Source organism: Brachyistius frenatus, unplaced genomic scaffold, assembly GCF_029030835.1.
Source record: "Brachyistius frenatus isolate BFR_SWC_R1_liver_20210118 unplaced genomic scaffold, ASM2903083v1 Contig_44, whole genome shotgun sequence".
In the NCBI taxonomy this organism is placed as follows: Eukaryota; Metazoa; Chordata; class Actinopteri; family Embiotocidae; genus Brachyistius; species Brachyistius frenatus.
In genome coordinates, this window is record NW_027210643.1 from 740,001 (window position 1) to 764,191 (window position 24,191).

General features: G+C 44.0%; 1 protein-coding gene and 1 long non-coding RNA gene across 4 annotated transcripts in view; one reads left to right on the plus strand and one right to left on the minus strand.

The window, feature by feature from the left end:
• disp1 (dispatched homolog 1 (Drosophila)) overlaps positions 1 to 24,191 on the minus strand; it is a 389,371-nt gene that overhangs the window by 324,195 nt on the left and 40,985 nt on the right. For 2 of the 3 annotated variants that reach the window (XM_069703062.1, XM_069703060.1), the window contains one exon: positions 1,627 to 2,320. In XM_069703062.1, coding sequence (XP_069559163.1) covers positions 1,627 to 2,276 — 650 coding nt within the window. In that variant the 5' untranslated portion in view covers positions 2,277 to 2,320. Of the gene's footprint in view, positions 1 to 1,626; positions 2,321 to 8,436; positions 8,526 to 24,191 lie in introns of those variants that run through there. The other variant, XM_069703061.1, reaches the window with a different exon arrangement.
• Positions 8,261 to 12,912, plus strand: LOC138623515 (uncharacterized). Its single transcript, XR_011311083.1, has 3 exons — positions 8,261 to 8,361; positions 10,605 to 10,822; positions 12,434 to 12,912. It is a non-coding gene; the product is annotated as an uncharacterized lncRNA (long non-coding RNA).

Genomic DNA, 24,191 nt, shown 5'->3' on the forward strand with positions numbered 1-24,191 from the left:
TCGTCTCATCCGCTCTTATTAAACGCGAGTTTTCTTCACTCTCGTTGGGTTTATTTTCCATGCTGCCGGTTTCAGCTGCTCTACATCACACGGTGCATCACAGTGTTGTCTTTCTTTAAGGGAGACAGTGGCAGTAATTGTTTTGAAGCAGCTGATGTCTCGAGGGAGAATCGTTGCCATTTTAACGATGACGACTCATCGGGACATGAATCGAGATCCGTGTCTTCGATGTGATTAATGGTGCAGCCCTGGCATCCAGGAGTCTAGTGTTTGAGGAGAGAACTTCAACATGAATCCCAGACTTTTGACTATGACGGGTGAACAACAACAGATCCGTCAAGCCATTGTAGCCCAGAAACAAAACACACATGCTGAAGTGGACAACGAGCGAGTAAAATGGTCTTCAGGGAACATTTCAGTTCAGTCAGAAAATGTTTGAAGTGTTGCCCTGAGCCGTTACGAGGAATAATCTGACCATTTTTAAGAGGGTGTCAATAAAAACTAAAGTTGCAGCGTTTCTTTCATTCTTAAAGGACGTGACAGCTCGTGGAGGTCGGGGTCTCAGATGGGCATTATTAAGTTATGTTTTGCTGTATTTGGGGTTTTGGACTGGATATTGAACCTCCATGTTCAGAATTCAGGCTGAAATGTAAAAAAAAAAAAAGTATCAAAAAGTGCCAGAAGGTAAAAGAAATTCTTAGTTTACTTATTGATAAATTAAGATAGATACTGGTTTAAATGACGTGTTTATTTTGGAGTTTGTCTTTCATCAGTATTAAGCAGGACAGTGCTTTGTGTTATGGCAAAATTAAACATGTTTAGAGTCCTCAAATTGAAGAATCAAAATATATTCTTCTATTATCAGAACAGAAACTCGGGTATTGTATTGGGACCGGTATCTAACCATTTAAACAACACTTAGCTGTGTTGTTGGGAGTACCTGTTCTTGTGTCTGGGATTTTTTTTTTTTGCCTCTTCACATCACAGCTATGAAGTTCAAACGCCTCCAGTTGCTCCAAAACAAACTATTGTTTTAAACCTAAACCTATTTTTTCAAGGGTAGATAAATGACCTGAGGTATAAAGGGCTCGTTATTAAGTCCCATCAATCAAGAGACTTTGACTTGTTTTCATTCCTTCAACATGCTTCTCTGCTCCGTGTAACCCACCGGTGGGGACATTGTGTGACGGGCCTCTATTTGGACAAAACTGTTGGTGCAATCCCCCCCCCCCGGCGTCGCTCCTAACAGCCGGAACCACTTCCTACTGCATTCCAGCTAACATGATCCCTGGATCCGACATGTTAGTAAGCACAAGGAGGCGGTTACAGGGGACTGGAGGAGTTGGCCAGACTGTCGGTATGTTTGGGGTCAATAACTGCACAGTTAAACACTCATAATAACATACACACAGTCATGCAACAATATTTTGAATGCTTAGAGCAGGAAACACTCTTAAGAGCAGGAAAGAAGTAGATAAACACTCCAAAACGTGCAAAGAAAAAAAAATGTATAACGTACTCATGAACTCCCCCCAAAACAAAAAAAGATTCCCGTCCTAAAAGCCGAGAGATTAGAGCCTCAGCCACTTTAGTTCATCTATTAAGGAAATAAAAACACCGGCGTACCTGATCCTCGGTGGGTGTGTCTGGCTCTGGAGGTGCTCTTGCCAGCGCTGGTGATGGTGGTGGTGCAGAGAGAGGGGGGAGGATGGGTGGAGCGGGTGAGAGTACGCGCAGGCGGAGAGGCAGCACGGGCAGGACGGAGCGGCGCCCGGGTGGGGGACGGGGACGGAGCTGGAGCCGGGGACGGGGTTCTGGAAGAGCGGGCACTCCTGCTGTCCACAGGGGCAGCACAGCGCGGAGTGGAAGTGACAGTGCTGGCAGCAGAGCGGCGGCGAGGAAGAGGAGGACGGGGACGGGGCGGAGGGAAGGTGGCGTCTGGCCAGCCGCTGGGAGTCCGTGGCGGCGGGGGTGGGGGGGAGATTCCTCAGGGAGCCGTTCTGTTTGACCACGCCGCCGTTCTGACTCGGCCTGTTCGCTCTCTGGATGACGTGCGACCTCGGCTGCATCTCCGACGCTGCGTCTTCGTCCCCGTCGGCCGCGAGACAGTCGCCGCCAGAGGCGGCTGCGAGAGGCTCGAGGCTGCCGCCGCCGGCCGGCGCGCTGCTGCTGCTGCTGCTGCTGCTGCTGGAAGGTGCGTTTCCGTTGGCACCGAGAGGATGGTGCCCTCCGTTGCTGAGGGCCAGAGGGTCGCCGTTAGCATCGCTCAGGGCCATGGTCCTCTCCCGGTGGGACGCCTGACACGGACACTGTCACTCCTCTGGGGAAGGAGACAAAAGAGTTTAGGTTCCTTCCTTCTTTTACAGCAATAACTCAATATAGAACTCTAAATCAGATCCCATCAAGGGAATGAACACGTGGACTTGTTGCACTTTTTGATTATAAAGCACCAACTCGTGTTTTATAGAAGTTTAAATTGCTGTTGGTGGATCAGCGACAGTCTTTCCATTTTCATATTAAAGGAATAGTTCAATGTTATGTCAAATACACTTGAAAATTAGAAGAAACATGAAGCTAGAGGAGACGGTTGACTCTGCATACAGACTGGAGGCAGGAGGAAGCAACTAACGGTTCTTGTTTGCTTGATCCTTTAAAATCAGAGCGTAAACAAGACAAGTTGTGGTGTTAACACCGAGTCATGTGCTGGATTACTTCTTGGCCACGTGAAGTCACTTTCTGGAGTCACAGTGAGAGTCCCAACAATGACAGCCGGCTCCAGGAAATCACCGTTCCTTGGCAAGAAATAATAAGTAGACTGGAGTATCTCTTCAAAACCCCAAACAGTCCGTCATCAGCAGCTGGACGGAGGAGCCGTTTGAAATCGAGAGGAGGACGGAGAACATACGGGAAAAATAAGAGGGCTGGAAACTCGTTTTCAGTAAAAAATCTGGCCACTCAGCAGAAATAACCGAGGAAACACACTAATGACATTAAACATGCAGAAACCTAAAAAGTAGCCTTCTCTCCTTCTCAGAAGAAGCTGTGATGTGTCAACACACAGATGAATGGTTGGTGAGCAGTGTCCGCCTCGGACCTGAATGAACACACACTTAATGAAATGCCTGTTCAAACACACACTTGACCAACCAGGCTGAGCAGAGATGCATCGGAGAGGCTCACATTTAATCTACCGTGGGAGAAACAGAGGGACTTTCAGCCCTCACCAAGAGCAGATACAACTTTTTCTCTTTTTCAGGGAGTTGGGTGATTTCTAAAAATCAGACAAGTCAAGTAAATGATCACCGATAGCGCCGTCAATCAAAATGTAAAAGGCCGTCTGGCAAATCAAAGAAAAGCAAACAGACGCCTGCCCAATAAAGTTAACTCATGAGGAGTTATTTATTTATTTTATAATAAACTGAATCACGACTGCAATCCTTGGCAAACTGAACCGATTTTTTTTCAGTCTTCTTGCAACAGTCACATCAAATAGGGGTCCATTCAGATCCACGTGATTTACTGAGCGTGAATTGGCAGCGTTAGTATGGCTTACAAAACAAGAATAAGAAAAAAACAGAAGGTTTACGTTGTGCTACAAGTTTGAGCCCTCATGTTTGAGCTTAAATGACAAAATACTGAGAGTGAAAATGCGTAGCGTGTGGTGATTGTAGCGCAGCGGGGAGGGGGGGAGAGGGAAAGAGAGAGAGAGAGAGAGAGAGAGAGAGAGAGAGAGAGAGAGAGAGAGAGAGAGAGAGAGAGAGAGGAAAAAAAAATAGGTGCGCCATGATATGCTCGACACACTTCAAACGCAGTCGAGTTGTGTTTCACAGGTGATGTCGGGTCAAGGTGAGCCGCGCTGCTGGAACTGAGCCCAAAGTAGAAACCCCACAGGAGCCCGGCTGGAATAATCGTACTACAAGGCTTTAGTGTGTGTTGTGTGTGTGTGTGTGTGTGTGTGTGTGTGTGTGTGTGTGTGTGTGTGTGTGTGTGTGTGTGTGTGTGTGTGTGTGTGTGTGTGTGTGTGTGTGTGTGTGTGTGTGTGTGTGTGTGTGTGTGTGTGTGTGTGTGTAAAACAGAGAGAGGGGGAGAGAAACTGCCACAAGAATGGTGTGTTGTTTTTAAAACAACCAGATGAAGTGAAGAAGAAAAATACTTTTTAACAAAATCTAAATTATACAGAATGTTAAAGATCAGGGCCGAAGTGATTTTAAATGAGTTGATCTTTCACTAATTAATTGGTGACTTGAAAAATCATACGTTATTTAACAAAGAGGGGGGGGGGGAATCTACATATTAATATTTTTGAGTTTTTATGATATTTCACTGAGCATTTGGGGGTTTTGGAGGGTGGTGGGATAAAGTCCTCACTTTTGGCACGATGAACTATTTACCGACATTTTATAATGTAAACAATAAACTCATTCTGGAGAAAATGAACAGTGGATTGATCGAACAGGTTAACGCCCAACCAATACTGGCTTTCTGTGGAAAAATTCTAAACACATATATCAACTGAAATGTTATCAAACACGTATCAAGTTTTCATATCAGGACAACAATATAATGCATCTAGATATATTTGTGATAAGACATTATCAGCTGATTAAATGGGGCTCTAGTAACACTGTAAACTCTGAAGTGAGGATGGAGCTAATTGACGCTCAGTGGTTCAACGTTTTCATCGGTGTGACTGTTATCCAGATGGAGGAGTGGATAAGATACATACGCATATTCCAAACATGATAAGTACTCAACATCTGTGGTTCCGTTTTGACAAAGCACACACAAGTCAATAAAATAAAATCATCTTTACAGGAAAAATAAATGAAATGTGCCACAGTTCTGGAGAACTATCCAACGACGGCCATCGAAAGTTGCTTGAAAGTCGATTTTTTTTATTTATTTATTTGTTTATGATATTTTGCTACAAAACGCAGGAAAATAACAAACCCTCATATTTGAAGTTGAAACACCTAAATATTCGTCACATTTGCCAGACGACAAACAACTCAAAACAAACACTCAGCTTGTGACCCACTTGAAAAGATAATGCATAAAAGGATAACAGCTGACACACCTTTCGTTTGAATACGTTAAAACCATTACTGCATTTCAGTTCCCACAGCGTCCGAGTTTAAAACATCACATCTTTGAGTGCGCATCAGGGCGGATTGTGAATATCTCTCACTTGATGCGTGAAGAACGAACCGAGACTCTCCAATCTGTGATGCCGTGGAGAGATAAAACCCTGAACGATAGAGGCTGGTGACGTGGAAAGTGTTTCAGACGCCGCGGACCAAAACTGATTACTGTAGTGCTTTAATAATGCACCCGTATACTGTGAAATGTGATTACTTTGAAGTGGCATAATGCCACTCAATGCTACTGTGACTGAAGCCACTTCAAAACTGCAGTGACGTCTGTTAGTTTGAAAATGTAACAATATCATTAAAGGATCTAAAATCCCATCGTCTGCACCTTGAGTTTTACTATAACTATTAACTTGTACCTTTCAAGAAACCTTAGTACACGCACGCACACACACGCGCACGCACGCACACACAGGTTTTCATTTCCCTCAAACCTTGACCCCAAGAAATATTTCACTGCAAAATGGATGTGCTTGCATTTGAGTGCCGAGCGATACATCCCACTAGCCTGTCTTCTCCCATTCGACACCGTCGCGCAAGACATGCGGCGCATGCGACCAATGCGCTCTGTGACACCTCAACATGAGTGAGCGGCGAAACATGAGCGCGGCGGCCCCGGTCGGGTCAGGGGTGGCTGGGAGGACGGGGTTGCAAAAAGGGGAGGAGAGGAAGAATAACCCCAGAGCCCGCAGAGCTCAGAATAGCAGAGCGCTGAGGGAAACCCAGATGAAGTCATTAGTCTGTCTCCCACAGCTGTCAAAAGCCTGTAATGACTTAAAAAGGCTGGATGGAAGCAGCAGAGTTTAATGGAGATTAAATCTGGGAGAGAAAAAAATTAAATCCTGAGTATACAGAGAACACAGTTATACTTAAATATGAAACAAAGTGTGTTGTGTTTTGTTTGCTTTTTAAGGAATTTTGCTTCAGCTGTGTGTGTGTGTGTGTGTGTGTGTGTGTGTGTGTGTGTGTGTGTGTGTGTGTGTGTGTGTGTGTGTGTGTGTGTGTGTGTGTGTGTGTGTGTGTGTGTACCAACGTAGAGCGTTGACAGGCAGGTGAGACATCTGGGGCAGACAGTGCGGACACAAGCAGGGTCTTGTGTCCCTCTTCAAAATAAAAGCTGACAGCCGAACGAAGCTGCACCACCAACGACTGGAAGTAAAGCTTTAAAAATGCATCTGTTCATGGTGGAACTTCTGCCGCCGTTCTCGATCGAAGAGAAGCCAGAACAACTGACTGAAAGTGCGTTAGTGTTGCAGGAAGTGTAGCAGAAAAAAGAAGGCAACACTTGCAACAAAGGAAAGGATACAATAGAAGTATTAAAAAGTGCAAGTAAGATTTCATCCTCTCATCCTATCAAACTTATTAAATCTGTCTTGCTGATTTTCAATGAGGCTACAATTAACTTTCATTTACTTAAGTGTGGGAAAGCTTAAGAAAGAGGGAAAGGAAGTTGAGGGCATCTTCAACTGTCATACAAGTCCAGGCTAAAGGTACGATGTGAAAATTCAGCCCCCCCGCCCCCCCTCCCACACACACTATAATGAGTTTAAACTCTTTGATTTTCTTTGGTTCACTAAATGTACAGTTGCTCTGACCGACTTTGAGCTGGTATGTAACGAGAGCATGAAACGAAGTGACCTTGAATCCTAAACCATCACTCCTACTTAATCCAACATGTCAAACTCTGTCTAGACTCAGCAAACGTGATGGAAGTGTCATTCCCACCTCAATTTCACTGGCAAAACCTTCAGCTTTAAGGGATTACTTGTGCCATTAGGGATAAAGCTCCACCGAGTCCCCTATGAACCGCACAGGTCCTGAGTCAGAGGAATTATCTGCTCCGTTTAACCTCTGAATAAGCAACAACAACAACAAAAAAATGTCGACCGAAAACCAGCGTGCATAATGATTCCCAGCGCGAGTGGTTTGGAATAACGCAGGTGATGACAAAGCGCTTCTTCTGCCTTCTTTCATGTGAAGTTTAAGATTATGGGGTGTGAGAGAGAGGGAGAGACCTTGGGCGACAGGCGGCTACACAGCACAAGGCATCCTGCATCCCTTTAATTAAAGCTAATAGGCAGCAATTACCAGGAATCAGTCAAGAGACGGTTAATAGCAACATGGCTTCTAATAATAATAACATCAGCAGCAGGCGGTCGGCCCTGCGAGGTGCACACATGCTTGACCTGCCTTTAGGACACGTATTCCCTGACATGTTTCTGGTTGTCAGGAGAGATTCAGGACATGTATGACCCCCTCAGGGCGCCTGCTCACAGCTGGGCTGGTAGACGCACAGGTTGGCTGCTGTGCCGGTTCTCAAGGTAAATTAAGTGAATGCAGCGAGTCAACCTGCTGCTTTTATCATGTCATCGACCCAAAAGTTTTGAACTATGTTTAGGATGAAAACTAGATAAAGAAAGAAAAAGAGAAGAATTAACTTTTTGTTTTCTAATGATCACTGCACATATAAAAAGGTTTTAAAATAGCGTGTGTGTGTGTGTGAGACATGTAGCAAATTCACTTCAAGTGACTGATTAGTGTCTGTACACCTACAGTTACTATTAGATATTGTATTTAAAATTTTAAAAAATTAAAAAAAAGTGAAGCAATTATCTTCCTTCCAGCCAACAAATAAAACAATGAAAACATGAGACAAATAATTATGAATTATTCACTGGAAAGTAAACTCTTCAATTTAGCTGAGCTGGTTTTCAAGGGCTGACATGATTATTAATATTAGTTGTACATCGTGGTAAATATGTCAAACTGAAGTTATATTCAAGTTGAGTTACTCTGACAGACAAGGGCAACAATGAAGGATGAGTACAAACAACCTGGTGACAGCCACGTTAATCATCTTTTGAGGGCAAAAAAACATGAATTATTACGTTACAGGAACAAAGTTTTCCTGCAGCTTCTGGGTGACCTGACCTGCCGCAGACTCGTTTTTAAATCAGCTATTTATTTACAATCAAAACAACAGTTTCGTAGTAACACCAGCTGAGTACTGGAGAGGCTGAAGGGATGAAGTAGTGCTGCGGTCCGTCTGCTCTGCTTCCAGCCAGACTTACTTGGACAGACTCACTGACGCTCCACAACCGCGACGCATGGACCCGAACGCACAACTCCCACTCCCGGTTCTCTCTCCACCTCTGAACACATCAACGCGGCTGAAACTCACCGACTGCTCGTCTAAAAGGTCACGGAAGTGGTGAGAAAACCGCACTGACAAGGCGGCGGACAACAACTGTCTGAAGAAAGACGGCCAGTACTCGTAGTGTCCTACCGTGTTTTTGTGTCTCCCCGGTGCTTTGCGTTTCTTATCGCCGGTGGGCTCCGCACCACGCGGCACTTCGTTATTACCAAGAAAGAAAAAAAAAAGCCTCCTCCGGTGTCGTTAAGATATCCGTAAGCGCCGCTAAACAAACAATACAACCCGAAAAGGCAGCAACAAGTCTCGGGGAGAGCGGGCTATTTCTCGGGGGAGCGTGTCCTGCCAGAATGACAAACAGCTCCACACACACACACACACACACACACGCACACGCACACACAAGCCCCGGCTCTCTGCTCTCTCCGGAGGGACGGAGGCAGGAGGCAGGAGGCGGTGGGCTGGGACTGCGCCGAGGAGCACTGATAGGACGGTCACACTGTCTGCGTTAACCCGCTCGCTGCCGCACCGGCGGCACGCGCCACCGGAGCTACCGCTCGGGCGCGCGCTCCCGTTAGCTTTAAGAAAACTTAAAAAAAAAAAAAAGATGCACGATCAAAAACTAGAAGTTAAAAAATATGAACTAGAAGCTTAAAGTTTAGCAATAAATGAAGGAAACATTTGGCACGAGTGAGCTTTCACTTCATTTTCCACACTACTAATATCATATCTGCGGAAATCAACAGATGGACTAAATAAGTATTCACGTTTCTAAATACTATAATTAAAGCGGTGGATAATTATTGTTTGCTAATGTTTTTAAATTGTACAGGTGGAGAGGGCCACATTTAGTTTCAAAAACTCATTCCTGAAACTGCAGTTGTCACATTTTTAATGTAACTAATTTGAAATTGTATTTTACCTGAATGATAGGCCTATATGTTATTTTACCCTTTAATTAAAGCTCTCTTGGTTCAACATTGACCTGAAAAAGCAGTGCCACTGGACACCAAGTTACTGTAGCTCGAACAACGATGACATATTTAATGAGACAGTATTCAAACACAGACATCAAGAGTCGATTTTCTAAATCAAATGACCAAAGTCGGCTTTCATGACTCTTACTTACAGAGACAGTAAACAGCCTTTAATTATCTGAAATCCTGCCACATAATTCCTTAATAAGGCCGCACCCATTCATAACTCATCAGTTCACTTAAATTATAGATTACTGTTCAGATGTGTTGGCTGCTCCTCTCGGTTTATTTTAATTACTACTTTAAAAACATCTCTCTCTCCCCACCCAAGGATACATAAGCTCTGAGTAAACTGCGGTTACACTGAAACCTCAGAGAAAGGGGAACTGTCCAAATCAATACATCCCAAACTTTATATTTCCTCCTACAATGTACAACAACCTCTCTGATCCAGGGTGTAGACACAGCTTATGTCAAACTTGTGATATTTCATGAACTATTACATCATTTTGTAAAGGAAATAATTCAGCCTGCTGGCAAAAAATAAATGTATTAATATACAAAATATTAAACAGTTTCTGTGTTCACTTGTGTGACACTATTGCAGTTTTGAAGGACACAAAAAAATATTAATTAAATGAAAAATGTAGGCTTCATACAGGTCAGATTAATGTGTATTCATTTTATGTTATATTTATGCTTTGTAGTTTAGAGGGGAAAAAGATATCTGCTAGGTCTTTGATTAAATATCATGAAAAAAGGAGTCTAGACGAATACAAATTCCTGATTCTATTTAAAACCAGGTTTGTCATACACAGATGCTGGGCACAGAATTCAAATCATAATTCATCAGAGCATGTTATCTTTATCTTTTGGTTTTATCATTGCGCTCTGATTTACCTAAAAGATGTCTCGTCTTTACCGACTGCAGACCGGTCCAGAAATGCATTTCGCCCCCAAACAACTGATTCTTCTCAGCAGGGGAGGAGGTTTATCACAGGGAATGCTGGGAAGTCAGAGGACCGTACCTGGCTTTAATTTCAGCTGTCCACTAGGATTAGGACACAGTTCATATAGCATAATCATCTGCAGTACTGAGGCGCTCATTCACAGTTGGCCCCGGGGCCGGTCGGAGCCGAAACCATTTAGTGCTTTGTAGTTGTCTCTAATAATAATACCTGGTACTAATAAGTTTGGGTCGAGTTCATTTGGTTGTATTTTGCTTATCTGTTGCCTGAAAAGGAATACATTTTTTGTGCTGATTTTTTTCTGTGTTACGCTTGTGTTTTGTGATATGTATTCCACATTTTTGTAATTACTGTATAGTTGGTGTTGATTCCAAAAATATCTTCAATCAACACACCGCAGCAGCCGTGTCTTCGGACCACAAGCTCGAAGAAACATCTCTGTACTGTCGTTGTCATGTCTCAGTCACACTCCATAACATGCTACTGAGGCTCTGAGCAGTGAGGGAGTTGCCTGTCAGTTACTCCACAGCCCATCAGCAGCCCGCTGATGGTGGTCATGCCGACAGTCAGTTCAGAGTAAGGACTAAAACAGGTTGTTTTTTTTTTAACTGGTGGGTCAAACACTTATTTTGAATTAGAATTTATGATGCTGCGCTCTTATTTTGAAGGACATACACAGCTTGTGCGCATCCAGTAGTCATTTGCTGCAAATACAGTCACGACCAAAATTGTCCCTTCAATAGTTATTTGAGCATTTGTAAACAAGATTGTGTGATTAGGATTAAATAAATCTGATTTTTGATTTAAATTCAGATAAATCTGACTTTTAATTTAAGTAAGGATGAGTCTGCCTTTTGATTTCACATTTCATGGATGTAGATTCTTGAAGCTTGATAAGCATCACCAGTTTGAACTTGTTTGAAATGCACATGTAATTCAGGATAAGTCTTTTTTTTATTTCATTGTGTTTTCAGGCCTCGTTGTTCTTTTGTTACACTTTTCTGGTTTCTTTCATGTTTCAGCACGAGGGCGTTGTGCAATCTTTCTCTGAAAACAATTTGAATAGCTCAAAAAATTGTGTCGCAACTAAACGACGAAGGGAAAAAAGTTGGTCCTAAAACCGGACCAGTTGAGAACTATACTGCTCTGAAATAACAACACAAAGACAAATCAGCACGGTAACCACAGCTTTTTACCTCGAACCAGGATCAACAATTGAACTGATATTTGGAGTTAAAATGATAAATAACAGAAGCTGGGTTTGGGTTCAGCCAGCCGGGGCCGACCTCTACCCGCATGGAGCTACAGAAGGAGCTACATCAAAGAAGGTGCTGCTGCACCAGGAAGGACGGAGGCCCTGGTGAAAGCATAACGACCCCTGAGAATATTGCACACAACTCATCATAGTGACAGGTTTAGCGGACAACAACAAAACAAAAAAAGGAGGCAGAGAGAAGGAGAGAGGACGGGAGGAAGTTTCCAAAGCCTTCAAGGCTTTGGCATGCCATGTCAAAAATAACATTTAATGCGTCTTAAAATCATTTTTCCGAGAACTAATTCCACATTTTGGGGTTAGAATAACTATCATTCCCTCTCATTGTGGATTTGTTAACTGAAGGAAATGCGGCACACAGAGCCAACATGCAGCCCAAATGGCAAATTGTTGTTTTTCTCTCTGTGCCCAACATAAAGAGAAAGACATAAAACCTCAAACAGCTGCAAAAAAAAAAAAAAAAAAAAAAAAAGAAAACAGGGAAGGGAGAAAAAAAAATTCTCCGCAAGACTTTGTCCTGTGAGTTTAAACATGATCCGACTCGTGTTGATTTGAAAGCACATTAACAGTGATCTAATGGCAGAGCGTTCAGATGCCAGGTCGTAATGTGCTTCGACGTATACGCAGGAAGGCGGCAGGTAATCCTAGAAGCCCCCTGAGCACTGCAGCTACCTCTGCGTGTCATAATGTCTGGCTAACAGGAAAGAGAGGCGGAGAGGGAGATGATGAAAGAAATATTAAGAACTGAAAGAGTGCATTAAAAAAAAAAAAAGCTGTTGCTGGAGTTTGGATGACAAAACAAAGACCAAAAAAAAAAGAAAAAGGTGTGAGTGCAACTGACTGGGTGAATGTTACTGTGAGATAAAAGGCGCCGTCGGGATGGAGTGATCATGTTGCTCTCTGTGCTTCTGTAGGTCGGAGTTTCGGAAACTGGGGGAAACCCAATCCCTTCGACACGTCGGTTGTGAGGACGGACATCTCCCACCCGATCGGCGCTGAGCCCCCCTGACTTGTGTCCAGCAGGACCCAAAGGGGCCGAGGAATGACCGAAACCCAAATGAGAGCTAACAGCTGAGTCACAGCGCCCAGCTCTAGTAAGGCCCATGTGTTCAAATTTAGGAACAGGAATGAGGTTTCATTACATTTCTGCCCCTCTGCTGTTGGGTTGAAAAATTCGTGATCCAAAAATTCATGAGGAAAGCTTGTGTGATGTAACACTCATGACGAACAATATGTCTCCCACGCGTTTGAGTTTGCTGTAAGGAGACGGTCTTTGTAATGTTTCACAGTAAAACGGCCACTGAAGCTTTACATGTGCGTGTATCTGTTTAACGTAGAGTTATATAGTCTATAACTGTCTAGAAGGGTGGAGCTCAGCGTTAGGAAGACCTGCGGTCGGTTTAGTTTGTGGTTTATTATAAATGTCCCTATGTGGATTCGTGTCCTAACATGTAAAGGTCAGCTATGAAATAATGGAATTTCAAAATAAAATCAGTTCATTTCAGTGGAATCTCAGCAACCAGTGGATTTGCGAACTGCAGCAAAGTAAAAACACAAATTTTTCAAAAGTTCAATTTGGTTTGAGTTTTGAGATCTTATCAATATTCACCCCTTCTGATGTTCATAGAACCACAGAATAGAATTCCAGAGAGAGCAAGCGGCCAGGAAATAACAACACAGAAAAGAAATTCATAAAAATGCTTACATATTCCTGTCTAGCAGGAGTATTACTGGTAGGTTGACCTATGAGAGGTCACTATGTCACAAAGCCTATAGAACCACATATTTCTCAAAGACAATGGGATGAATTTGGCCGTGCCACTTCACAGTGAGACCAGCTCTGAAGTCCAGATCTATAATTCAACTCTTTTACTGAAGATTTTGAGAAATTACAGCTAAATATGGGACACTGACAACCCATTCTGTCACAGTAAAATCAATGTGTCCTCCTGAAGTAGGTTGTGCTGGAAGCACGGTGACATGATGAATTCTTGCACTGAGTCAAGAACCACAAACGATGTCAAAACAGTTCATTTGCAGAAACTCGGCTTCCAGGTCTTGAACTCTGAACTGCAGCATTACACTCGATAAAATTAAAAAAAAAAAAAAAAAAAAGCTGTATTTGAGATGAATCATCAATCTGACATGCGATAAGCAGAGGGCTTATATTTACAAATACACCTGATATTGTTTTCTCCACAGATTTGCAAGGTGGGTGAGGCAGCCATGTTGCGGTGGGTGTGCAGAGATATGCTGCATCCAGATGACCTCTCTGTCTGGTTCTTATCACAACACCAGATAAAAGACAAGGAAAGACGCGAGTGGCGAGAAAAAAATAGGAGAAAAGCGAAAGCAGTTGTCGAAAGTTGAAGAGACCGGCCGAGTTTTTTGCTGCACTTTGAGTCAACATTCTTCTCTGAGGTGTTGACTGGCAGCTCAAAGGTGTGAATGACATCACGATGTGCACATGTCTGACACACATCGGTTGGCAGGTGCAAAAGGTGAGAAGACTTGTTGATGTGTGAATGCTGAAATGACATTAATGCGCCACGAATTCCTAACAATTTGAGAAAATGAACCAAAGTAAAAGCAGAAGGCCCGTCCATCACTCAGCTGACAGCTTCCACATCGCTCAGAGCCGACGGAGCTGCTCGGCTGTTTCTATCATGAACCGACTCAAAGACAAACGCCTACGTGATGAGAAGTCCCACAGCGAAGAACGAAAATTAAATCAAGAAAAACCAATAATCACTTTCCCTCACTCTTGTCATAAAATATAATTGCCATCACAGCTGACCCAAAGAATAACTGCTGGGAGAATTTATCCAGCAGTGAAAAATAAAAGCCTGCATCATTAACTGAAGACATTCACGGGCACAATTTATGTTTGCCCAATAAATAACTGGAACTCGGCACAGGAGTTTATTTTTTCAGTTAACTTGATGGATCAGGAACAAACAACGAACCTGCTGGATCAGGAACGAACCTGCTGGATCAGGAACGAACCTGCTGGATTAGGAACGAACCTGCTGGATCAGGAACAAAACAAACTAATCACCAGACATTTTGATAATCCATTTCTCATTTTGATTCATTTACAGAAAAATAGATCAAATACGTTGATTGCAGCTTCTTGAATGTGACTATTTTCTGGTTGCTTTGGTCCTCCATGATAATAACCTAATAGTTTTGGACTGCTGGTCAGAACAAAACACGACATTCAGGCTGCAGTGAAGGCTTTGGAGGCACTGATCTACAATTTTCACAACATATTAATCTATAATAAAAAAGAATGGTTATTTACAGCCTCTAGACATACAGCTGCGTTCTGTATCGGAGTCACAAACCAAAACAGGTCGCGAGGCTTGTCCTGCCTGCAACACATTAACTCTGAATGTAAAGTTAGAGATAGAAAAACAAAAACTCTCCATCTACGGTCTCTGGAAGATTTCCTTCAGTGTGAATCATTTTAGCCAGAAGATAGAAGATGGCCGGCTTTGTGTAAAGTTTACTTTTGGCTGTATGCTATTCTGAGTTTTCTTGGCCTGCATTAACTGTAACAGAATTCACTTTGATAAGACAAGCACTGATAGCGCTGTCAGGGGTTTTGAAATGCAGAATGAATACTGGCCAGGTGCTCTTTGTCACAGGAGCAAGAACATGTTTAGAATTAGACACAGAGGCCAAATGTTTCACTCCTGTTGCTTCAGCGTTTTAAAATATGAACAGGTTGGGCACAAAACTAGACTCAGCCTACTAATTATGGCTGTTTTTCCTGAGGATTTCACGCGGTGTCTGGAGCTTTGGAGCAGCCTTTGTCCTTTTTTTTTTGTGGTCTTTTTCCTCTGCACCTCTCACTCTTCCCTTTTCATCCGAGTGCCCGAGCTACTTCCTATTCTGGGAAAAAGACACAGTTCAATCAAAAGTCCTCTCTTTCTGTTGTCTCTCAGAGGCAGAGGGGCGAGCTGGGGGGAGGCGGGGTGTTCGAGAGGGCTTGGGAGTAAAAAAGGGAGTGCGGTGGTAAGCAAACGCAAGGTAGTAGGAGGGAGGAAGCAGAAGAGGAGGAAGAGGAGAGATCCTGATTTGTTTGACACAAACAGGGCTGCAGTGAGCGGAGAAGAGGGGAGAGCAGAAGGAGGGAAGGACCAGAGGCAGACGGACAGACGTGCAGAGACATGGACAAGTCACACAAAGGGCTGCACAGGAGGAATTTGGTGGACAGATGTTTGTGTGTGTGAATTAATGGAAGAGAGAGTTCCTCTTTGAGGGGACCGAAGTTAGCGTTTGCTCATCAGGAGGAGAACAGCCTTTGAGGAACTGCCCAAACATACACACAGCCAGGTTTTACACTCAGCCCCCCTCAAAGCCCTCTACTCGACAAACGGTGTGTGTGTGTGTGTGTGTGTGTGTGTGTGTGTGTGTGTGTGTGTGTGTGTGTGTGTGTGTGTGTGTGTGTGTGTGTGTGTGTGTGTGTGTGTGTGTGTGTGTGTGTGTGTGTGTGTGTGTGTGTCTCCTGCTCTCAGAGAGGAGAAGCAGCAATTTTGGTGGGAATTCCTTCATTTACTTGTGCCAATAGAAGAGGGGGAACATCCAGGTAACTTCTTTTTTTTTTGCCTTTGTCTTATTACTGAGTGGAAAACTTCTGCAATGCAATGATCACTTTTAAATTATTTGATTCACTGGAAGAGAGGACAGCAAACGTGAGGAGGGGGTCGTCTGGAGGACAGAGGCTTTTCTGCAGGAACTTCCCGCTGTGGCATCACAGAATTGTAGAAAACACAGTCTAAAGACCAATCACAGTCCTGAGGTCTCCATGTGACATTGCTGTAGCTGCCATAGCCCCAGTTTCCCGGGTGAAAAGTCAGTTATGTTGCAGTCTACAGCATAGCTACACGGTGACCCCTTCAAACTGAACAATAATAAACCTTAGCTCTCTGATTGGTCGAGCTCAATGAAGCCATTTAGAGTCTAAAAGCTCTTTGAATGACAACAAATGAACACTGACTAATAGTATGGCTGCAGGCACGTTTCTATTATTTCGGGGCATTCATGCCATTTATTCAAAGTGTATTGGGATGAAATGTGGGGAGACAAATGGGAGGAACAGCATTAAATCAATGGCTGCGGTCCAACCTGGGACACTGTGATTTAGGCCACTGAGTGGTCTGCACTTATATAACGCTTTATCATCCCAAAGGTCTCAAAGCACTTTACAATTTGTCTCCCATTCACCCACTCTCTCTCTCTCTCTCTCTCTCTCTCTCTCTCTCTCTCTCTCTCTCTCACACACACACACACACACACACACACACACACACACACACACACACACACACACACACACACACACACACACACACACACACACACACACACACACACACACGTACGGCAGCTGGACACTGCCAACCTTAAGATTAGTGGGCCACGGCCCCCCCTCCCCTATATGTGCCTCCCCTCTGGCCATTGTGACACACACAACAGATTTAATTTGTTAAAAAATATCTACACAGTCTTATCTTGTTCTTTGTTCTCAATAAATAAAACTATAACTTTCAGCAGGGTTGGTGCATTAATAACAGAGAAATGTATCCAGATTTTGTATTTCTTTTGTAACGCTTAGGGGGCAATTTCATTCAAATTAAGGCTGCAACTATTGCAGCACTTATTTACAATTCATAATTAATGTATTGTTTGTTTTATCAATTTATCTGATTCATTGTTTGCTCAATAATTCATCATACAATAACAAAAAAGGCTCAAAAATATTTTTTTTTAAATGGTTTGCTTGATCAATGAGGGATATAATCAATAGATTGTAATTTATTAATCAACTGAAAGTTTTGGCATTAATTATAGTGTGTTATTTATTAATGTACAGTAAGAATGGCTTTTCCATCATGTTGTTTTGACCTCTCCCCCCCCTAAATATGGTCACTACCTGCTCCAAGCCGTTTGGGGTTAATAAGATGGCGCCGGCCAAATTCCGAACTCGAGGCTTCATAACAGCCGTTCACAAACCAACGGGTGACGTCACTGCCGGTTGGCACTCGGTCATTCCCCTGCTTCCTCATTTCTTGTCGACCTCTCCACCGTCCCCACAATTATTCTTTTAAATTGTACGTTCAGCTGCTTCAACATGAAGTCTAGCCTACACCCTGGGACAGATAAAACACTTTAACAAAAAAAAATAGAATAAAAACTTCGTCATTTTAATGCAGCAGGTCTAAATGGTGAAGGACACAATGTCCGACAGAGAGCATCTACAGCAGAAAGGGGCTGACATGGCTCTGGAGGAAAACTGGGATAAAACTTGAAAGATCGCATCCGTGTGTCAAATTTCTCCGGTGGCCTCTGAGGGCGGCGGACTGGACGGCCTCGCAGAGGAAGGACACAAAAAAAACACCCAAAAAAATCAGGACATTTTTTTTGTGTGGTTGAAAATGTTGGCGGGGGTGTGAGATCACATCCTGCTGCCATAAACCTTCTGGCTGTCAGAAAAGTCTGAGACGGAGGCGGAGGAGGGAGCAGCAGGATGAGATGAAGGAGAGTTTAGAGGAGATGAGGAAGGACGGAAACGCTTTAGGACGAGAGGGAGGAAGCAGCCGAGAGAGACAAGGCGGACAGGAATAAAACACTCTCCCTTTTTCTTTCTACAAAATACAAACACAAGTGTCGCTCGAGTGTCACCGCAGTCGGCAGCTGGAACGCACGCGAGGCCGGTCGAGAAACTTCTCCACTTCAAAGCACCTTCCTCATCTCAGTCGTCATCTGCTCGCCAACGATCTTCCACGTTGACGACCGACCTCATCTCAGACAGATGAGCTTAATATACGAGCTGACATCCATCACACACTCATTTCTGCTGTTTTGCGCGGGACTGTTTTCCATCAAGTGTTCTGATGGTATCCGCCGCAGTGTTTTCAAAACAGTTCACTGTTATATTTGTGTCCGACCACGAGGATATCACACGGGGTCGCCGCAAAACACATTTCTAATCGCAACCGTCTCGCCTTGTAGCTGTTGGTTTCTTATTCCGCCCAGATGGAGGCATCACGGAGACGCGAGGGAAACTCAGCGGGATGCAGTCGAGAGTTCTGTTCCACTTCTGAGAAGCGTCACTGCAGGAGCTCTCTGTTAGACATGTCTGTTCCCAAACTGACCCCCGAAAATCTGGTTTTGTTTGATTTTCACCAAAAGAATGTCTCTGACTGTCACTGAGCCGTCCTCAACAATCCACCCACTATGTGTATGTACCTTTCAGGTCGGGCGTGACGTCTCTACTCGTGACAGTCTGTCACTGACTGAGTGTAAAGCTCCACCATTGGTCAGCCAAATGCCACGACTTCCCGTATCCATTTCAAATTAAAAGCCCTGAAGCGTTTCATACGCAATCCTGCCATAGCACCTGGTCTTGTCCTTATAGTGCAAAGATTTTTTTGTATTTATTATTTATTCGTTTAATGATTTGAAACACATTGTGAATGAACGTTTGGGCAAATGCAGTAATTTCCATTTTAAGTACAACCCCTTGTGGCTTCCCCTGAAGGAAAACTTTGTTTTACTACTCATAGAACTATAGTTACATCGTATCTCACGGGAAAGTGGATAGCACCGAAGGTTTTCTCGTTTTTCTGCTGATCATTTTGTTTACTGAACTAGCGAACACACAATCTGATTAATCCATCATCAAGCGTCACAGTTTGTTTTCCTTGAAGGTGAAGATTCATAATGTTTAAAAAAAAATATCTCCCGATGTCTTTTACCGCAATCCACGAAAAACTGGGGGAATTTCAAGACTCCAGTTTTTTCCAGCTAAGGATGTTTTCTATATAAATCTTTGTTCATCAAGAAATAGAGAGAAACTTATTTGTTAAATTTGGGTGGAAAATGGATGAAAAAAATAAAATAAAGGTAATGCAGCTGAACTGAGCGATGAAGGAGCCCCTGTGAATAACAACAAGCAAAACAAAAACAAAAGTTTCCTGTCCTGCTTGACTTTGGCACAGTTTCTTCCCATGCTGCAATTTGTTGAGCCACACAGAGGACACTTTAGTTTTTTTATGACCTCGTCGCTGTCAGAGAACAGCGGGCAGAACGCTCCGCTGGGAGAACACGGCCCTTGGCACATCACCGCCGGGCCTGAAACAGAGATGCTGCTGCCAAGGCAAGCGCAGTGACTTCATCCTGTGTCATCTCACTGAAGGACGAGTGGGCTCTCGGAGGGCCCTTTTTGGGGGGGGGGTGCAACCGAAAGAGCTTTCTGGCTCCAGATAAGCTGCTCTGTACAAGAGGTAGAGATTAAATGTTTTTTCGCTGTATACACAGCTGCTACATTGGTGCTGTTCTGATGCTGCGTGTGCCAGTAAAAGCCCGTTAACTGCCGAGGAAGTAAGGCAGAAAACAGGCAGGGGCGAGGGGGGGGGGCGCCGAGTGTATATGTAGGCGTGTAATGCAGGGTATGTCTGCATGGTGTGTGTGTGTGTGTGTGTGTGTGTGTGTGTGTGTGTGTGTGTGTGTGTGTGTGTGTGTGTGTGTGTGTGTGTGTGTGTGTGTGTGTGTGACGCAGAGGGAGCTGGGTTGTCTCTGGTTCCGGGGGATGGGGGGGTACACGGTAAGCTCAGGGCACTTGGAGCCCGTCCCGCTCCCTGCGGAGAGGTGTGCGCCAGAGAGACGGGAAGCAAGAGGCCTCTGCAGCTGCTAGCTCCTCTCCGGCTCCAGAACCACCGTCCACGTTTTAACACAACGTTCATTCTTCACATCTCTTTCACCACCGCGCCCTCCGTCTTCGCACCTCGCGCCTTACGTTCTCGTTTTTTTTTTTTTTTTTTGTCTTTCGTTTTTCCCAGCAAGAGTGAACAAAGATCAAACAAAGAAGCTGTGCCGAAATTAACTGTGAAAAAAAGAAACCGCAAACAGTTGCAACAAAATTACAAAGTTAACAGCATCGAATAAAACCCATAAACACTCAAATCTAACTGCAGGCGGCATGGAAGTGTCTTCTATTTGTTTTTCCTGACCTACAGACACATAAGTCACCACACTGATGAGAAGTTTTAGAGAAAAGCACCGTGGGGCGATTTACAGCTGGAATTTTAAATCAATAAATAGAAAAGTTGATCAACAGGAAAATTGTTCTGCCCCAATTTAGATTATCAATAAATAGTGTCAGATCATTATCAAGTACAATTTATCAACATTCTCTGATTCTGGCCTCTGAAATGTGAAGATTTGCAGCCTTTCTCCTCCTTATATCACTGTAACTTAAATATTTAAAGGTTTTCATGTGATTGTCGGTCAAAACAAACAACCTGAAATTTTCATCTTGGATTACTGAGATGGGCATTTCTAGCTTTTTTTTTTTAACTGACATTTATTTTGGAGCTTCAATCTAATTTTGGTTTATAGACACTATATCCACTTTATTAGGCTATCAATCAACTGGCTATGAAACTGGCTATTTATTAGCGTTTCATTCTTTGAGGTTTATTCGAGCTGCTCAACAATTAGGAGGAAAGGCAACTGTTTCTTTGTTAGAAATGTTCTATTAGTTGGGTGAAATCACTGAAAAAAAGGCTCAAATGCACAGTGAACCACTCCAGACATACAAAGTACTGCAGGTTAGAGGAGACAGAGGTACAACAATAAATTTTCAAAGGCAGGTGAGAGACATGATCTTTTTTTTTAATTTTTTTTAACAGCTCTACTGGGACAACGTGTTTCCCAAGGACGCTTCAGCAGAGCGGATGCTGCTGTCAGGACCGCTCGAGCCCGAGTGGAGGAGCGGCTGCAGGATGCCGAGTTCATGGTTCTGGTTCGTGACAATAAACACAATGTGAACGATAAAAATAAGCAGGGAGGAATCCAGTCTCATTACTGGGACACACTGCAGGGGCGGAAAACAAACAAGCCTGCGATGCATTTAGGGTTTAGAGGCAGTTTGCTGAGTCGGCCTGAGAGAGACGACACGAGGAAATGAGAACAGTCACTTTAAAACAAGGAGAAAAGAAGCGAACTCTACTTGACTTTCAGACTGTGAACCGTCTCTCTCAGGATCATTTCTCCAAATTCATTTATCTTTTGTGTCTCGCACACAGGAGAGCTGGGTGTTTTGTGTGTGTGTGTGTGTGTGTGTGTGTGTGTGTGTGTGTGTGTGTGTGTGTGTGTGTGTGTGTGTGTGTGTGTGTGTGTGTGTGTGTGTGTGTGTCTCTATGTGTCAGGTCAGGTGTTGAGTGTCTAAGTGAGTACCAGCAGAGCGTAATAGAGACGTGGTGGGAAAGCAGCAGCTCTGACACCAGTGGGCTCCATGATAAATGTGCGCTTTGACAAATGGACTTAAGTCAGAATCCCATACATGCACGACTGCTTCTGTCACACACATGCATACACACACAAACACACACATACACACACATACATACCTACATAGTGACATACACACACGGCGCTCTATTTAAGTCAGTGTAGGCGCAGCGCAAAGGCAGGTCTAAGTTCTGACACATGTAGGTGTGGCTGACATTTTGGGCAATTTAGTGAATACAAATGCATCTGTGATGCAGCGTGGGTCCGTTGTGGTGTTTCTCTGCATCGGGAGCTTTTATGTGAATAATTTCCTTTCCAATCGTTAGTTAAATGGCCTGAACTGCGCAAATTGTAAAGTTTTTGTCAGCAAATGATGCAGCGTCACACTGTGTGGCCTCGCATATCTGACTAGTTTACTAAACCAGATGAGTAGATGAAACAGGTTTGGAATTGTTACCTCTTTATGTGTCATTTGAGTTTAAAAATTTTTGTTAACCTGAGAGCTTTTTATGTTATGTGACTGAGATTCTCTACTGCGTCATGACATGACGGCCTGATTCACATCCAATTTAAGGGTCAAGAGTCATCTAGAAGTTTTCATATCATCAACTGAATCGAAAGGTTGCACTCGAAAAAATAATCTTGTTCTAATTGTTTTTGTGAGTGGGATTAAATACGCAGGACAGCCACCGAAACCTGCCTGTGGGGTTTGTGATGGGTCCGTTCTGGTTAAACCTGGTTCCAGCTGGCAGGAACGCAACTTCAAAAAAATGACACCAAAACCGCAGTGCAGGAGCCAGGTTCATGTTGAGCCACGAAAAATTGCAATTTTATACAAGTGAGGAATAAAGCTCCTCGTGCTGCAGCGAATTCCAAACACTCGGATCTGCACTTTACACCCGTACGACCAGCTTTGTGCCGGTAAACGGGGAACCACAGAGTCCGTGGAGGATGCAGTAAGTGTGTGTTTAAAAAAAAAAAAAAAAGAATAGGAGCGAGATAACACGAGGGAAAATGGGTGCTCACGGCTTTTCTCCTTTTTAAAAGGAGCGCGAAATCGTAGTGCTCATCGCAGATAAACAAACTGCACTGAAACAATAGTGGTCGCCCCTGTTTTCTCTTCCTGACAGCTCGTCCGCTTCACACGACACCGGACTCCTCGGAGGCCACCGAGCCTCGACGAGCAAAAGCAAATTCCACATCAAAAAAGGAAAACTGATAACAGTACCGCAAGGGGAAGAAAGAGCCTACAGGTGCCTGTGTGTGTGTGTGTGTGTGTGTGTGTGTGTGTGTGTGTGTGTGTGTGTGTGTGTGTGTGTGTGTGTGTGTGTGTGTGTGTGTGTGTGTGTGTGTGTGTGTGTGTGTGTGACAAGGCTGAGGGTGCGGGCAATCACAGGTGTGTGTGTGTATGTGTGTGTATGTACAGGTGTGTGTGTGTGTGTGTGTGTGTGTGTGTGTGTGTGTGTGTGTGTGTGTGTGTGTGTGTGTGTGTGTGTGTGTGTGTGTGTGTGTGTGTGTGTGTGTGTGTGTGTGACAAGGCTGAGGGTGCGGGCAATCACAGGTGTGTGTGTGTGTGTGTGTGTGTGTGTGTGTGTGTGTGTGTGTGTGTGTGTGTGTGTGTGTGTGTGTGTGTGTGTGTGTGTGTGTGTGTGTGTGTGTGTGTGTGTGTGTGTGTGTGTGTGTGTGTGCAATCACAGGTGTGTGTGTGTATGTGTGTGTATGTACAGGTGTGTGTGTGTGTGTGTGTGTGTGTGTGTGTGTGTGTGTGTGTGTGTGTGTGTGTGTGTGTGTGTGTGTGTGTGTGTGTGTGTGTGTGTGTGTGTGTGTGTGTGTGTGACAAGGCTGTGCGGGCAATCACAGGTGTGTGTGTGTGTGTGTGTGTGTGTGTGTGTGTGTGTGTGTGTGTGTGTGTGTGTGTGTGTGTGTGTGTGTGTGTGTGTGTGTGTGTGTGTGTGTGTGTGTGTGTGTGTGTGTGTGTGTGTGTAAGATGAGGCTGAGGGTACGGGCATGCACAGGTGTGTGTTTGTCGGTGCCCCATGCCGCCGCTCGCAGAGCAGACGCGAGGACACATGAGGGTGCGTTTATCTCTGCCGGGCATGTGGATGCATACCTATTGGACCGAGGGCGTGTTTGCAGTCCAAACCTCCCCACTCCCCATCCCCCCCACCTTTTTTTTTTTTTTTTTTTTTCTTCTTTTCTATGTGGGAAAACAAGTTGTTATTATTATGACTCAAATGGTGGGTAGAGCTTTTTGGCAGCGGGAAGCGGGGCAGCCTGAGTGGAACGGTAATGCTCAAAAAATGAAAATAAGTGGAAAGTTGTCCAGTTCCCTTTTGCCTAATGTGGACTTTATTAGCTGTCTGTATATGT